Raw genomic sequence first — 17463 nt, 5'->3', positions numbered from 1 at the left:
CACGGAATTGGAACTGTTAATTCTCATGCTAATCCTCAGCCTAAACACAAATCCTAATTCTAACCCACATGATAACTTCATCCTAAACCTAACCCTACACCAATCCTAACCCTAATCCTACCCATATCCCCAAGCCCTCACCTTCACCCTCATCACCACCCACACCTCGCCATAACCCTAAACCTCAATCTTGCCCTTATCCTAACATTAAACTTGGACTCTAACTCTAACCATAACCTTATCCTCCCCATACACCTAACCCTAACCTAACCCTGGCCCCTCACCCTAAGCCCTCTCCCTCATACTCACCTTCACCCACATCTAACTATAGCCTAAATCCTAAACCTAAAACTATCCCTAACACCACAACCAACCTAACCCCTCACCTTCACCATCACCTTCACCCAAACCTAACTGTAACCCAAAACCTAAACCTTACCCATGCCCTAACACTGGATCCTAACCTATCTTCATGCTTCACCTAATGCTAACCCAAACCTTAACTCTAACCTTGATCCTAACCATAAGTCTAGCCTCTAACCCTCACCCTCACCCTCACCCACTCAGAACTGTAACCGTTAACCTAACTCTCATGCTGACCTTCAGCCTGAACCCAAATCCTAACTCCAACCCACACCATAACTTCATCCTAAATATAAACCTACACCTATCCCTACCCCTAACATTACCCATGCCCCAACCCCTCACCCTCACCCTCACCCTCATCATCACCCACACCTCACCATAACCGCAAACAGCAATCTCTCCCTTACCCTAACTTTACAACTGAACCTGAACTCTAACCATAACCCTATCCTCCCATACACCCAACTCTAATCCTAACCCTAACCCTAACCCTGGCCCCTCGACCTAACACCTCACCCTCACCATCACCATCACCCACACCTAACTGTAACCCAAAACCTAAACCTAGCCCAAATCCTAACACTGAACTCTAAACCTAACTTTCACCATAACCATATCCTTATCCTACACCTAACGCTAACCCTAATCCTAACCCTAACCATAATCCTAGTCTCTAACCATCAACCTCACCCACATGTAACTGGAACCATTAACCTAACTCTCACAATAACCATCATCCTAAACACAAATCCTAACTGTAAACCACAACATAACTTCATGCTAAACCTAACCCTAAATGTAATCCTAACTGTACCCACTTACTGGATGAAGAAACTGAGGCTGAGATTAAGTAATCTCTTTGTGCTACACTGAAATCCTTTTGATGAAAATGTGGAATCTCTTTCTACTGTGCCAGGTAGGCAGAACTCTTTTTATAATATCAAGCACATGTTTTTTGGTTTTAGTTATAAATTAAACCCCATCTCTTCTTCAAGGCCTGCAGAGGATCAAGAGCTCTGTTAATTCTTACCAGCCCATTGTCATTTTACACCTCCTTTATTTCAGTCCAGGTGGCTTCATTTTTTCATTTGCAGATGTCATCACTACGTCATTAGCAACGCACTGTTACCTAGCAGTAGGAAAAGGTGAACCAGGCCATATGGCTGAGTTTAATCTATGTGGTCATGGTGTAATCCTTTCAAATGGCTTCCCTTTGCAATCAAAACCAAATTTCACACTTTACCAAGATGGGAACAGCTCTTGTCTTCTCCAGAGTAATATAGATCTCCCCAGGCAGTCAAGGCCAATAGAAATGGCTTTCTTCTCCAGGCCAGCAGCAGGTCTTGGGTAGGGCTGGGAGGTCATCATGAATGGGAAGAGGCTGGAAAGAAGAGGCAGGAATTCCTGGGGAACCAGAGTCCAAAGTAATTCTCTGCATTCCCCACCTATGGATTACTTTTGGGACTTTGGAAAAATAATTTGGAATATAAGTCATCTTTATGTGATTGGTGGTTTTATCTTATCCATAATAGTCATTTCTATAGTTATTTTTCTGGCTTATCTCCCTAAACTGTACCTAAGAGGGCTAAAATTAAAATCAGTGTCCACAGACTGGCCTTGTATCAGAGCCACTTAGTCAACCCAAATCTCTGGGAATATGTATTTTATACAGATACCCCACCCCCATTTATTATAATGCAGCTCATCTCAGTCTGGTGTATGAGAGTCAGTGGTGTAAATGAATATGGAAAAATAATTGAATGTCACCAGTGATATAGGATAAGCCCAGTGAAAGAATGAGACATCTTTTTTTAAACCCACTAATTGGCAAAGTTGTTTGTTTAAAATAGAATGATACCTACTGAGGCCAGGAGGAAGCTGGTACTCCTCACTGCTGATGTAATCGTAGCTTCAGCCTTTCTGAAGGCAGTTAGGTACTATGAATTCAAATGCTCTCAGAAAGCACACTTATTTTAACAAAACAGTTCTCCTACAGATGCATCCTGAGATATAACCACGTGTAACTGTCTTCCTACAAGGTTTCCCATCACATTTACACACAAGTAACAAAAAAAAAGAATACAATAAAGAGAAAGAAACCTTTTTGTGTAAAAATGCACCGAGAGGTTAATAGGTTATTGTGTATCCAGTCAACATTTAAAATTATATATTGTAGAAGATAATTGATAATTCAAAAATATGCAACTACTAAATTTTTTTAATGTTTTTTTAATCCATAAATGGTGAGGGCTGGGATCACATTGGTCTTTTTTACTACTGCATTCTGAGAGCCTAGAATGGAGCCTGGGAAAATATTTTTTTAATTAATAACTAAACTGATTAATGTTTCTATTTTAAATAGAAAAATGAATTAGATGGTACTACCTTGTCAAAAACGTATAATTAGACATTGACTGGTTGGTAGAAGTATAGCTGATGGCTATTTACTTCTTTTCACTTATGAAAAGATACTTATTATGTCACAGACTTATTTCCATGTTATTAAGCATAAATATACATCAGTATTTAACATTCTGCACAATATACCATCATATAAGGCTGCCAATATTGATTTGAATGACTATTCCAACATTAAAGTTTCAGGTTGTTTTATATTTTTCAACATTATAAGAAAAATACTACTAGTATGAGAAACGCTCTTTGCTCCATGTCCTTTGGGCATGTCTGGGTTTTTCTTTTTTTCTTTTTTTCTTAGAAATAGTACCTAGAATTAGCATGTCTACTTTCATCCTCAGAGAATCTCTAGCAACAATAAGCTGTTCATTGACATGGATACCCTATAAATAGCATGAATCCCCTTTATTTGTGTGTTCCAGTGAAGCAGGGGAATATTCCTGAGAATGGGGAGATGACGTAGCACAGGGCTTTTGGGGAGGTACATGGCCAGTGCAGCGCCTGCATTCTCTCCCAAGCCTGGCTTCCATCTCCGCGGGAAGTGGAGACATTGTGCATGAACTGTCTGAATGCTGAAGATGGACTGGTCCAGCCTGGCCCCCTCCCAGGACTGTGATGTTTGCTCATTCGGTTTTTTTCATGGAAAAGACTTCATCATTACTTTATATGAACCATCATTGGCTACATCACTGTCGTTCTATAACCTCAACAGTTTTCACCTTAGCAGTGCTAGATAAGGTGCTGGGGTATAGGCAAGGGTGAGGTTGGCCTAAGCCTCAAACATGGCTGGATTCTGAACATCTTCCAACAATGTAATATTTTCATAAAATATTTCCCAAATTGACCTTGTGTTTACACTCCTCCATTATTTTTGGCCAGCAGTCCATGAGGTAATGATTATATGCTAGGACAGAATCTCTCTTCTGGAAGTGAAGAAGCTTGCTCAGAAATGGAGGAAAAAGGAAAAATGTGGGAGAGACGAAGAAACACACGAAGATCATTCCCGTTCTCTGGAAACCAAAACATTCACACAAAGAATCAGTGGGAAAACAGTGGCCAAGAAGCTGATCAACTGTTGCAGAATGATTTAACATTCCCAGGTTTATAAGCTGGAGCTTTTCTTGGTTTGTTTTTGTTTTTGTTTTAATTGGTGTTTGGGAACTTGGAAAAGCTGATTGGTGGGTGGAATCAAAGTGAAGTAGTGACAGCGATTCTGGAGTTGATGCGCATTTAAATAATCTCACCGGTGACAGATGCAATGGAATTGATGGCCATCCCTTGAATGTTTATGAATGGTTTTCTGAAAAATTTCCTTCTAAGGCCTGGGAAAGAGGCCAACGTTCTGAATCACTCAGAACGCTGAGAGGATAGGCTCCTGGAGAGGAGCACAGAGGCCAATTGCAACTTCTAGTGCTTATTTTCTCCTAGCAAATTAATCGTTTCTTGGAGCTTCATTTTTATCTTTCACAAAATGGGCTGATGATTCCTAGTTGCCTCACCAGAGAGCATTAGGCATCAGCAAAACCAATCTGCTCATCCTGAAGGATGGCTGCTTACTTCTTGAAGACCCTGAAACTCTTCCACACCACTAGATGGTCTCCCTAAGACCCCCAAATGTGAACTCTGCTTTAGCTCACACCATCCTGTGGCAACAGCACCACAGAACACCAGAATCTAAATTTCCTTCTGACTTAGGGATAATACAGCATTTTCGCTTCATGGATGCAGTTGCATGTGTGGCAAATATTCTCCTGATACACAAAAATAAAAGACTAAATTGTGTTTCATTTTCAACCACATTTTCTTAAGCACCCACTGTTTGCTAGGTACTATTTGCTGGGCACTTTTGCATAGTTTACCTTATTCTACTTTATGGTTATCCTCACAGATAAGTGTTAATTATCTCCACTTATGCAGCTGAGGAAAAACAAAGACTCAACTTCCTACCTAATTGATGGTGTGTGGGGTATCCTAACCAGATCTCTTGGTCCAAAAATCAAATGTCTTCTAGAACAAAATTAAGTTCAAAGAAAATCTAAAGGACCTTTCAAAGGAATACCTTCCTTCTTCCCTCTTCTCATTCTCTCTTTTGGTAATGTTTTCAGAAGTGGACATGAATTAGAGTTGGACTCTAGATCCTATTAGAGAAATATGGACTGGTTATGGAGGAAAGAACATGGAATTTGGAGTCAGTCAAACCTGAGTTTGAAATCTGGTTGCCACTACCTTGCTATATGGTTATAGACAAGTCATACAGCTTCTCTGAGCCCCTCAGTTTTTCATCTATAAGGTAAATACAATAATAAACCTGAATAAATAAAAAGTCTGGCACTAGGAAAATGCCCCGTAAACAGGAGACAAAGGTCTGGCCATGTGCATCTATTTTAACCATGTCCATTGCTGGAAAAGGACCTTCAATCTGCCCTGGTCTGGGAGGTTTGTCCATGGGTCCATCCATAGGACATCTCCTATGACCTCCCCTAGGCATCTTATGCTGACTCTTAGAAAGAAGATGCTGGGGGTTTCTGTGTCTATCCTGACACTGCAGAAACCACACTTAGGCAGGCGGGACTCCATCTTTTTCAGCTTTCAAATCCCTGCTCCTTTGGCTGGCGGGTGCTTCACGGGGTGGAGGGCCAATTCGCCATGGCGGTTTGTATCTGGAGCAGGCCTGACAGGCTGGGAGAGGAAGGCGTTAATGTTTTCTGACAGGCGACCCCTAATTGTGGGAGCCTTTCTTCTCGGCCTTTCTGTGAAATTCTGACTTAGGCGAGCAGCATAACAAAGTGGTAGGGCATTGGGCAGGGCTTGCACTACACTGAGCTGGGGGTGAGGGGTTGGCCCAGCATTATTCATGAAGACTTTCAGCTGTTTTTGTCTTTTAACTAACCTTTGAGTTTGATCAGAGGCCTCGCCGGCCTCCCTTTCGCCAAAGGCCCTGCTGGCACCTGGACAATGGAGACAGACTGTTTTTCCTAGTAAAGAGGGATAGCTGGGGGAGGCCAAGGGCTGTGTGCATTGGAGGTGGGAGGGAAGGGCTGGGGGAGTGGGAGCCTGCTTTACTTCTGTCTTGGTCTTGGGAAGAAGGGTGGTTATTGATAGAACCCCCAGCTCCTCTAGCACAGGCAGCCAGGAGCAGCCACCATCCGGCTGCTGACCCTCTAGGCTCAACAACTTCCTCCAGGAAAATGCGCACAACGGGCTGCTTTTCCCCTTTGATTGTCCGGTGACACACTCTCTGTTCCTCCCAGCCCCAAAGTCTCTCTTCTACTCTTTCTCCACACCCCACCCACTCTCTCCCTCCGCAGGGCTTCAATCCAGCAGTGTTTCGCTGTGGTTTTGTTTTTTTATTGCAAATAATGATGGCAAAAAGGGGAGAGCAACTGAGTGCTAAAAGCAGAGGGGAAGGAAGAAGAGAGAAGGGGGAAGGAGACAGGAGAGGAAGAAAGTGCCTCCGTTGACGGTTAGAGAAAGATCCAAAGAAAGGCAGGCCGAGGTGCTGAGGTTCAGGCAGGATCGAGGAGCGGGGCTCCGCTGCTGCCAGTCCCGAGGCGGAGGCCCAGCGCAGGGACGCGCCCCCAGCCGGCCCGTGGGGCTCTCCAAGGGCTCCCGCTCTCTCCGGGCAGGTGCCCAGCTTTTGTCTCCTGCATTCACTTCCTGCCCCGACTGCCCGGATAGAGGGCCCAGTCCTGTCCAACGTACTTTGCAGAAAGTGACTCCCTTGAAGGAGTGTGGGTTGGCGCCTTTCCCCATTTGGTGCCCGAAATAGCCCTGGTAGCCTGCGCATCAAAGGCGGCTTTGTGAGCGGTCGCCTGCAGGCTGCCTGCAGGGGGGCGCACGTGGGACGTCCTGGGAGCGCGTCCCACTCCCCTCTCCAACCTCTCTCTCTTCTCTCATTCATCTTTCTTGCCTCTCCTCCGCTGTCTTTGTCCCGCTTGTTTTTCTCCTCTTCTTTCTCTCTCCATCTCTCCCTCTCTCCCTCTCCACCCCACCTTATCCTTGATTTTTCTTCCTTCCCTTTTTCTCTTCCCCCTCTCTCTCTCTCTCTCTCTCTCTCTCTCTCTCTCTCTCTCTCTCTCTCTCTCTCTCTCCTCTCTCTCTCTCTCTCTGATGTTTCCCTCCCTCTCTTCTTTCTCCAACTCCCATCGCTCTTCCCCTCTCTCTCATCTCCTCTGCCTTCCTCCTTTTCACACCTCTCGATTCCTGGCGGGTGCCCGCGCCTCCTCCCTCCGCCCCATCCCTCCCCATGACCCCTGCAGTCAGGTAACAGGGCGAGTCCTGGGCGCGCGCCCCTGACAGCGGACGCATGCCTGCAGCCAATCAACGCCCGGATGCGCGGCAGCTTGAATAAATCATTAAACCTGACACGCGCTCCGGACCCGCGCTGTGTGCTGCAACTTGCTTCCTGCCATTAACCTACACACCCTCTTTTGTAACAACCTAATCTTGCATACAAAGGAAGAGGGGATATAACTTCGACCTGCGCTAGAGCCCAGCCCTTCGCATTCGCGACGGGAAAAGAACGTCAGTACCAGCCAATCCACTTCCCTCCCTACCTTTGACTCCAGGTAACCTGGAATTTCTGGGGGAAATGCAAAAACGGACCGTTCTTGGCCTAGAAGTGGAGGGTGGGAGAAAAATTTCAGAGACTTCTTAGTAGGGAAAGTGAAATAGGTTAATAGATCAGAGAAGCATCCATAGTGTTTTAAAAAGAGATTGCAATAAAATTTCTTGGAGAGCTCGCTGTGAAGATACATATAAAGACAAGTAAGTCCTAAACATATTAACTAGATTTACTCATTTGTCTTCCCTTTTTAAAGGAGTGCAGGAATGGCTGAGTGAATGAATGGGGAAATGAAAGCATGAATGGCAAGCCCCCAGCACCGCCTCTCCACCTGGCTTGTGAAGATCAAGTTATCTCTTGCGCTGGCACGGTCGTTGCCAACTCTACAGCCCTTCATTTTCTAGTCATCTGGTGATCTATGCGAGGAAGGCATTATCTCATTTTCCAGAAGAGAAAACCGACTGGCATTCTTTGCAAACTTTCAGGTAAGCCATTCCCAGCTCAAAAAGATGAAGTGATTTTTTCAGAATTAGGTTTTGAACAGAGCTAGGTTCACCTCTGCCCTAGGAAGTTTCTTACTGATGGCCCTATGAGTCCCTGGAACTCTTACACAAAACTAGTACATCCCTGAGATCCTCTGGGAGAACAGCCTGGGTAGCAGCCTGGCTCAGCAGGAGCAGATGCACAATGGAGAGGGTAAGTGAAAAGAGTTTAACGGAGAGATGTGGGAGGGGCACTGCTGCAGCACCTGGAGACTGCTAACAAGGGAGCCCTTATCACCTCAGGGCCTGAAGGAGAAAGGGAGGACCATTGATTACTGCAGCTCAGCAAGATCTACTGCTGTGGGAGAAGCTTCACGAAAAGAGCATTCAGACCAAGCTGAAAGTGGTGAAATGTCCTGACCGACCTCCCCTCCTAACTCACAATCTCCTGTTGGTTCCTCCTACTGTCCACACCCGGCAGGAAGCCAGAGCTAGTGATGAAGTCCATAGGTATCAGCCTCCTGAGACACAGAGGAGAGCAGAGAATGGTGGGGAGTGGATCCGGAGGAGGAAAGGAAGAATAGCTAGCCCAGCTAGCAATCCAACAGAGTCCGCCATCCATCCAGTCAGCAAATACCTGTTGCCCCAGGGCTAGGGAGATGCCAGTGAGCCAGGCAAGTAAGTCCCTGCCCTCATGGAGTTTACCATCTTGTAGGGGGCGATTGACAGCAATAGTATAAACAAAGATACAGTTCTTTCACACAGTGGTAAATGCCAGGAAGGATAAAAAGCATAATGGATAGAGAATGACTGTGGCTGGTGGGGCTGTATTAGAGTGGTCAGGGAAAGCTTCTGGGAGGAGGTGGTGTTTGGAGTAACGTGACCTGGGCTTTGCAGAAAGCCTACCTTAACTCTACATCTACTCCCAGGCTTCTTTCTGTGTGGTTTGTGAGTTAGCCTTAAATCTAGGCTGTGATTCACATGCATCGACTAACCAGTCCCCAAGAAGAAGAGAGTGAAGAGTGGAAGATTAGAATAACAACAACATTCACATTTATATATAGCTTGTAATCTCCCCAGCCAGGCCAGGTGCTAAGTCCTTTACTTTGTCTCCTCTAGTTGTTGCTGTTACCATCAACCTGACATCACAAATAGGAATAGTTAAGCTCAAAAGGAATTGGCCTGTTGATTTTGTGTTCTAACATCCCAGCCCTTCAACAATAGCAAAGTTGGAAATATATCTTCTATTCCCTCTTTCTTACTACATCTCAGTTCTATGCCTTTGATGCTCTGTACAGAGAGCAGTCCGATTTCTTCTTTCTTCCTTGCTGGGCCCACCTGATATGAACTTGAGATATATTCTTCTCCAAACACACCCTCCTACTCCCAATTTAAAAAATTTAAAAGGCTGTATCAGGGAAGTGAAACTTGAGTCCCAGGAGCTCCCGCCCAGCCACGGAGCACTTAGTTCTGCAGCCAGCGGCAGGTCCATTTTCCTTACTCTCCTGCACTCCCTGCACCTCCTCATCAATTTCAGGCGTGTCTCCAGTCTTAACTCGGTGGTCTCCAGGCCATCTTTTGAATAGGTAAGATTTCTCAGTCAATAAAGTCAAGGCAGTTTTTCCCCCCGCCAGCATCCCCCGCCCCCCGCCCCCCCAAAAAGTGAGGCGGGGGCTAAAACAAGAGAAAGGCCGCGATTGCTAGCCGCTGGGGTCTACATTTTGTATTTCGCTGACAGCACAGGGCCGCTCCAAAGCCCGCCGCGCAGCCAATGGGCAGCGGTGATTTATGGAGCTGACTAATGCCGGCTGAATGCGGCCTGTCACAGCGCTGTGAATGGCTTCCCTTCCCCGCACAAGCCTCGGCTTTGTGTTGCTAAGCGATTAGAGCAGATGTAATGAGATTTTGCCCAATCCCCGCTTTGCCCTTTCCTAGCTTCGGCAAAATTGTGTGTGTTTTTGTGAATATTTAGAGTTTGCCTTCGCATTGTAGCAAACAACGGCTAACTTTGCCTCGAGTTTAACGAGACTGGATATTTCCCATTCAGAAGTGAGTAAAAGAACACCTGTCTTCACGAGGAGAAGGGAGGGGGGAAATCCCCTTTGTGGGGGCTGAAACATTATCCTAATGTTATATTCATAGCCATAAATGACTCGCTACACTTTCTTTGCATACCTTATCTGGAAACTTGCAAAGAAGCTAAATTAAAAGAAAAGAAATGGGGGGTGGGGCACCTAGCTCTGGTCCTCCAAATGAGAAGATAAAAATAAAAGCAGGCATCACAAAAGCATTACTTCCCTCAAGTAAGCTCTAAATTGGCCCACTGCTGGCAGAAAGTCTGATTATTTATGGCGATGAGGAATTTACTGATTTTTTTCCCCTTAATTACGCTCATCTCTTTGAAAAGGACTGAAGCTTCAATGTGCATTCTATAGAGGGTCATTTAGCAAAATGACATCAGACGCTGTGGCGTGCTCCGCGCATCGAGGCTTTAAAAAATGGTTATTCTGTGCAACTAAATGGTATAGATGTACCAACACAGACTAGATTTTTAACTCTGGAAGACGTGCTGGCTCTCCGTTCTTTGTTGGGTTTTGTAAGATGCATTTTGCGCTCGGCTTTCCGCTTGGCTGGAGACACGCAAACTGAATCTGCAAGTAATGCAGGCAGCGAGCGAGGAGCCAGCGAGAGGGAGTAGGATTCTGATCACGTCCTTGCTAACTGACAAGAAGCAAGCCAGCCAAAAACCCACCAATTTCTTTTTGAATCTTGGTAATTGGGTACTTTTACACGCAGCTCACGCCGTTGGGATAGAGTCACAAGCTTAGATAGGCCAGTGTCTCAAAGAGACCACACATTTCTAAGGCTTTTATTTATTTAAATCTAACTCCTTCTGCAAAGAATTTATATCATACGTGCCTTTTATTTAAAATCAGTATGGAAAGTGTGTGTAGAGGGGAAAAGGAGTAGAAAATGTGTGCCTGGAAGGGAAGGAAGAACACACCCTTACAGGGAGTGTGGAGAGAGCTACCTTCCCCATGCCCACCTCCAACTCCATCCATCCTTCCATCCACCCCTGGTGTCCATGACTTCATCCAGCCCCTTCCACAGTTTCACAATGAGAAACTTGGAATGGGTAAGAGGGGTGGGGAGCTTCTCTTTCTAGTTCACTTTTGGGGATATTATTTTAATGTAGTCACTTTATTACAAGAATGTGCAGCCATTAATCACCACCCATTCCCTGTGTGAATGTGTAATTTGCAGCATAAAAGGGAAGAAAACTGTCTTTACAAATATAAAGCTTTCTTCTCTTCGTTCATCCCATAGTCATCTGGGGTAGGAGGGCTCATAGCACTTATCTTTGTCATTTCTGCCACTTAGCCTATCTTGCACCACCCTCTTCTCCCCCACCCACTCCTCCTTTTTGACATTTTGATGATAACTTGGACGGAGACACTGGAGTCAAAGAAGACTTGGAGACAACTCATTATTTCCATTTGTAAAAAAGAAAAACGTTTTATTACGAAACTAGTTTGTATAAAACAGGGTTATACATGATTTTTGTAAGTTTGTAATAAAACAGTAAGAAAAAAAAAGGCAGTGATAGAAACTTCCCAAAAGGCAACCTCTCAAAACCAACTGGCTGCCACTTTACGTTTGGACAGTAGCTGCATAAACTTTGTTCTTCTTGAAAAGTATTTAATAACATCATTAATACATTAACAAAGTTTCTATAAAGTAAGACACATTGGTGCTGAAGTACATCTGGTGGGCTTTTGATCTCACCTATGAGGAGAGTTCTTTACAAAGCCACATAGGGAAAATGGCAGTTATAAGGTGAACTACACATCTAAAATATGCAGAGGTAATAGCATTACATGTTAAAGTATCAAGATATACACATTTTAAACCATTTGTACAAAACTCTATAAATTTTTTCTCTCTTATGTACAAAAATATCTTAATATATCCCCAAACTGGTTAGGATAGATACAAATAGATTTTTCTTATAATAAAAAAATTCACAAAAGATTGGAAGCATTCTATGATGAAAACGGTAGAAAATATGGTGGGAGAGAGTGGAGCCTGGGGAGGCGACCCCCCCAACCCCACCCCCCGCCGCGGAGGATCGTAGTTTCAAAAGACTGAGTTTAACGTAATTTCACTGCAGACAAATGTCCACAGCTTATTAGGATGGGGGGATACGGAGACGAAAGACACCAACCCATTTCTAGAAGGCTAAGAAATGCACTTTCAGAGAGAGCGGGGAGGTGACGGCAGGGTGGGAGTTTCTATAGCGCGTGTGCCGCTGCCTTCCGCCAGGAGCCCGCTGCTTTTGCACGAGCTGCATTTTGCGCATTGACTCAGGTCCTAGTCTCTCCATATGTCCATGAGTGATTGGAGTGCAAAGATACTGTTCTGAGCGCATTCGTATTTGGGGAGAGCCTTGCTTCTCAGGCATGCGTCGTTTGATTGGCGTTGGGTGCCTCATTCCCTCCCCCTTTCCTGCTTCTTTTCTTTTTTTCTTTTTCTTTCTCTCCCTTAAACTTAGCTGACAAGAAAGCTCTAAAGATGCAGGTTGTGCGGTCACCTAGAACAGAAGAAGAACAGGAGCGGTTAGTGGGGACTTGGCGGCTAGTGGTGGGAGAAATGGAGGTTTGGAGGAGGATCGCTCAGGTAGTGCGCCTCTTTTGACAGCTCCCAGTGCGGGGTTCGCCGGTGTCTTTCCACCTCACGCCTACCCTCCAGTCCTCGGAGACCTGGGCAAAGCCACTCTCCAGAGGTCAATGCTGAAACTAACAAACCAGGATTTGAAACAGACCAACTTTAACAAATCCTTTAATTCAACCCCTCCTCCCATCTCTGTAGAGACAGTCCACCTTCGACAGACGCTAATACGGAGGAAAAAGAATGTAGACAAGAAAACACCCCCTGCTCACTCCAAAGTGCAGCCTACCTGCTTCCAAAGTCCATTCGCACCAGGGCCTGACCAGGCCGAGAACCTCAGAACCAGTTGGTGAAGTCGAGCAGCTCTTGCTCCTCAGGGCTGAGCGGGTCGTAAGAGCCCTCATCCGACGAGTAGGATGAGACCGGCGAGCCGGCCATGGAGTTCATGTCGTTGGAGTAGTTGGGGGAGATGGTGGGTGACAGGACGCCGGCCTGGAAGGCGGCGCTCACCGCGTCGTGCTCGTCCAGCAGCTGCTGCAGCGCGCGGATGTACTCGACCGCGGAGCGCAGCGTCTCCACCTTGCTCATTTTCTTGTTGGCCGCGCCGTTGGGGACGTGCTCCCGAAGGGTGGCGAAGCCCAGGTTGACCAGCTTGACGCGGTTGCGCTCGCGCTCGTTGCGGCGCGCCACGGCGGCCGGCTGCTGCTGCGGCAGGCTGTAGCCGAAGCCGCTGAAGTTGAGCCGGCGTTTGCAGCGCATCAGTTCGGGCGACGACGAGCGCTGTCGCTTGACTTGCTTGGGCGCTGACTTGTGACCGCCCCCTGAGGGCTGGCCGTCGGCCGCGGGGCTCAGCTGCGGCGCCTGCGGCGGCGGCGGCTGCTGTGCGCTCTGCGCCGCCGCCGCTGCCGCCGCCGCCGCCGCCGCCGCCGCGGCCGTGGCAAAGAAGCAGGCTGCGGGCGGCAGGAAGGGCTGCTGGGGCTGGGGCTGGGGCTGGGGCTGCTGGCCGGCGCCACCACCGCTCTCCATCTTGGCAGAGCTCTCCATCCGCAGCGGCCGCCAAGGAGTCGCGGAGTCGGGGACGCGAGGTGCGCGGCGCGCGAGGGGGGAACACACAGGACTTGGGAGCACGAACACAGAGGGAAAGAAGGGGAGAGATGAAGAGCGAGCCTGGAGGGAAGTTAAAAAAAAAAATCCCCGGGAGACTTCTTAGGGTGGGAGCAAAGAAGGTGCAAAATCTCTTCCTCCTCCCCCACTCCTCCCCCACCCCTCCTCCCTGCGAGGGCTGGCTTCGGGAGCCTCGCGTGGCGCTCGCGTGTGAGGCTGCAGCTAGCGCCTTCGCGTTTAAAAAAAAAAAAAGCAGCAGAAGAAGCAAAAGTCAGTGGCGGGCGAGCTCTGCTGTCTCGCGTTCCTCTCCCCCAGGACTGCGCTCTCTTGCGCCGGGTCTCGTTCTCTCTCCAGCCGTGGCTCAGGCTGTTTTTGTTATTTTGTTAACCCCCTTTCTTTGTAATTTCCTTCTTTCACTCGCCCTCCCTGGCCGGTTCCCTGTCGGTGCGCCTTCCACGTTCCCTGGCCAGAAGTGAGAGAGTGCTGGGCGGCCGGAGTGCGGCCGCCTTTTCAATGGGACACCCAGCCCCACGCGCAGCGCTGGCCCCGCCTCGCCCCCCACTCCCCGCTGCTGCAGCGAGCGGCTGCAGCCCCCACTCCCCCTCCTTCTCCTACACACACCCCAACTCCCCCTCCAGCCGTCCCCTTACCCCGCCCGTCCCTGCGCCCGCTCCTTGCAAACGCCCCATTCAGCCTGGATTGTTGTTGCAGTGCGTGCGCCTGGCGCGTGCCGGACTCCCGGCTGAATAAACAGGCTGCGCGCTCAGGGCGGGCTGCAGCCGGGGGTGGCTCAGGAAAGGGGGGGCCTGCGTCGCTGGGGGGGTGAATGGCCCTGGGAATTGGGAGGGGTGTGCTTGGAAAGGTTTGGGGTGAAGTGCTCCGGTATTCTCCTGAGAACTTGGAGCAAAGCACAGGGCAGAAAAAGTGTCACGGGGAGGTGGGGAGTGGGGGAAGTGGGGAGTAGGGGAAGTGGGGCTCCACTTTCTGGTTCCTTCTATGCACTGTCATTCTCTTGGGGGTCTTCCCTGTTCGGGGACGCTGAAGCAAATTTGCTACTGAAGTTCAGAAAGATGGGGAGAACTCCATGGGAAGCCCTGGACTGTTGAAAGAACTGTTAAGGCTTAGTTCTAGTTCCAACGCATCCTCTCACTAGCTCTGTCCCTTGGTAGGTGGTATCTTCTCTGAGCCTCATTTTCTTCCTCTGTAGCAACAGAAGGTTGGACTAGATGGCCTTTAATGTCCCCTCCAGGTGTAAAAAACTCGGATATGCTCCCCACAGCTAAGCAAGGGTGGAGGAGTTCAAGGAGAAGGGAGGTGATCAGTGCTGTAGATGGGTTCGTATAGCAGGGATACCCCCTCCCCTCCAGGCTGACCTCAGCTGCCTGTAGCATCGCCCCCCACCGAAGGATTATTTCCCAACGGGCTGGGGGATGCATAAAGAGGGGATCGCTCTGGGGGTATTCCCGGCGTGGGTCTGAGAAAAAAAAGTCTGGGAGGGGGTAGGTGATGGAGCTTGGGGGCCTAGAGGAGCTTCGCTGGTAGTTTGGTGCCGCCGAAGGCACCTCGGCGGCCTTGGCGCAGCCTCCATCCCGCCCCAGGCGTGTGCCCGGCGGGCCGGTGGCAGGCGACTGGGAGCCGAGCCCGGCTGGGCCGCGTGCTGGCACCGCGAGGGAGGAGGAGGCGCCTGCAGCCTTCGCTCGGCCGCCGCTGGGACAGCGGCCCACCCAGGCGCCCTTCCTGGGCCCTCGACCTTGGCACTCTCTGGCCGAGGTGGTCCCACTTCGGGGTGCCTTGGGACACCCTGCTGTGAGGAAAGCGGACATAAGAGCGGGTGCCCATTCTGTATGGCTCTGGTGGAGGAGGGGAAGGAGGCTGGGACACCTCCCGGGTCTCCTCTACATGGGCAGAGGAACCTGAGGGTAACTGTCAGGTTGATTTGTCCAGTAGAAATAGGCAGTTTTGATTAGACCCCTGGGCGCAGGGATGATTGTGGTGAATTATCCAGATAATTGCTTCTCATTGGATTTCCCTTTGTAGGGATGGGTCTTTCTAAAGGATCCACGGGGTGACCCAGGGAGCCGTCTTGGGTATGTGTGACTGGCTATGAGTGTTCTCAGAACAATAGTGGTGGTGATGGGTAGGAGGAATGGATGGTTCCCGAGGGTGTATCATCCCTCTCCTCTGCCTCAGTTTCCTCTTTTAAAATGGGTGGGTTTGGGAAGCAAAGGACTGAATTGTGCCAACAGCGACCACTTCTGTAAACCTCCTTACCCACACAGCCTCTTCTTCCCCAGTAACCTGTGGCTTGTTGACCCACAGGACTTGGTTGAACTCCATGAGATTTACACCTCTGGCCTCTACTCCCACCCCCACCTCCAGAAAGGGAGAGAGAGGGCTCCAAGATCACATTTGTCTCCTCTTCCTGGAAGTATGGGAAGTGATGAGGCCTGAAGCAGAGACACCACCTGCTCTCCAGCCAGAGGAAGCCTCTTACCACCCCGCAAAGTAGCCATTATCCAGGCACTTCTGGTCCCCCCACAAGCTCCAGCCATGAGCCCTGGAGTGGCCAGGAGGCCTCTAGGAAAAGCCTTTTCTTGCCCTATCTTCTCCTCTTTAGCAAAATGTATGCATTGGGGCATGGGGTGGGGTGGGGTGGGGACCAACATCTGTGCCTCCCTCACATTAGGCTGAATCTTGCACCCTGAGCTCTCTTCCAATTCAGACTCTATCATTACCATGCTTGACAAAGTCCACAGTCCTGATTCTGCAGCTGTTTTGCATGGTAAACTTGAACAAGTCCTTCATCCTCTACCGCCCTCAGTTTCTGGGTCTGTACAGGAGGACCAGGCACCAGCTCATTTCAAAATTTATCCCGGAATGTGAAAACTTTGCAGATAGCCAGCATGTGTTCGGTTTCTCTTTTGGGTGTGGGCTTCACACGTGCTCAAAGATCTTAATTATCAGGGACATCAAAGCCAGAGCACCTACTCCCAACTCCCACCCGCCCCCACAACCCCCATGCCATGAAATGGGCGCCTAAACAGAAGTGCCAACTAGTAAAGGAATTGTGGTGGCCCTGCGGGTTGGCCTGTGCCCAGAAGAAAAAACTGTGGGCTCTAGGACCCTTCTGGCCAAGCCCACAGGAACATTTGTCCCTATTCTTTCAGCTCCAACCCCAAGCCAAAACCCCATCCTCACCCTCTCCAATCCCACATCCTAAACCTGCTTCCTCACTTGCTGTGCAAAATCTCCAAGAACCCAGGCATTCTCTCCTCTTCCTAAACACAAAGAGTGCTCCCCATCGTACTCCTAAGACCAAAATTGTCATCTCCACCTTTTCCAGCCCTAAGGCAGAGCAGGGCAGAATCTTTTCTGAGGGGCTTGGCCTCTGCCCTTGGAGATTGTCCACTACCAAGAAGAGTTTTCCAGTGAAATTGGCTTTCTGGTTGTTTTACCAATTTGAAACAAAGGACTGAGGCTCAAAAGCCAATTAGAATCCTGCCTCTAACCCTGTGACCTAGAATACCACCCCCTATACCACACACATACCACTAAGACAACTGCCACATACTTTCCTAGGTCCAGGCAACTCCAGACCTTATGCCAAGGAATAATGTAATGGACTTGATTTGGTATCCAGGCTGTCACTTTAACACTTGTGACCTGAACAAATAACCTACACTCCAAGTCTTGATTTCCTCATCTACCATGCCCATAATTGTAAGATTTCAACCAGATGTATGGAGCACTGCAGATCTGGTCTAACTGGGAAGGGATTAATAATGATGTGAAACTTGCTAATCACACAGCCCATCCAGGTGGAAGTTTGTGGGAGGAGAATGCCCAGCCCTAGGTTTCCTGGAA

At 48.5% G+C, this 17463-nt stretch overlaps 1 protein-coding gene across 1 annotated transcript; it reads right to left on the bottom strand.

The window, feature by feature from the left end:
* Nucleotides 1–11325: 11325 nt before the first annotated feature.
* ASCL1 (achaete-scute family bHLH transcription factor 1) lies at nt 11326–14076 on the bottom strand. Its single transcript, XM_017662699.3, has 2 exons — nt 12785–14076; nt 11326–12418 (listed from the first exon to the last, which is right to left on the bottom strand). Exon 1 carries the CDS (start codon nt 13537–13539, stop codon nt 12832–12834), a length of 708 nt encoding a protein of 235 aa, XP_017518188.2. The 5' UTR covers nt 13540–14076; the 3' UTR covers nt 11326–12418; nt 12785–12831.
* Between the last annotated feature and the right edge of the window lie 3387 nt (nt 14077–17463).

The sequence above is a fragment of the Manis javanica genome, chromosome 10 (assembly GCF_040802235.1).
Source record: "Manis javanica isolate MJ-LG chromosome 10, MJ_LKY, whole genome shotgun sequence".
NCBI lineage: Eukaryota > Metazoa > Chordata > Mammalia > Pholidota > Manidae > Manis > Manis javanica.
This window is presented reverse-complemented; position numbering and strand designations above follow the sequence as displayed.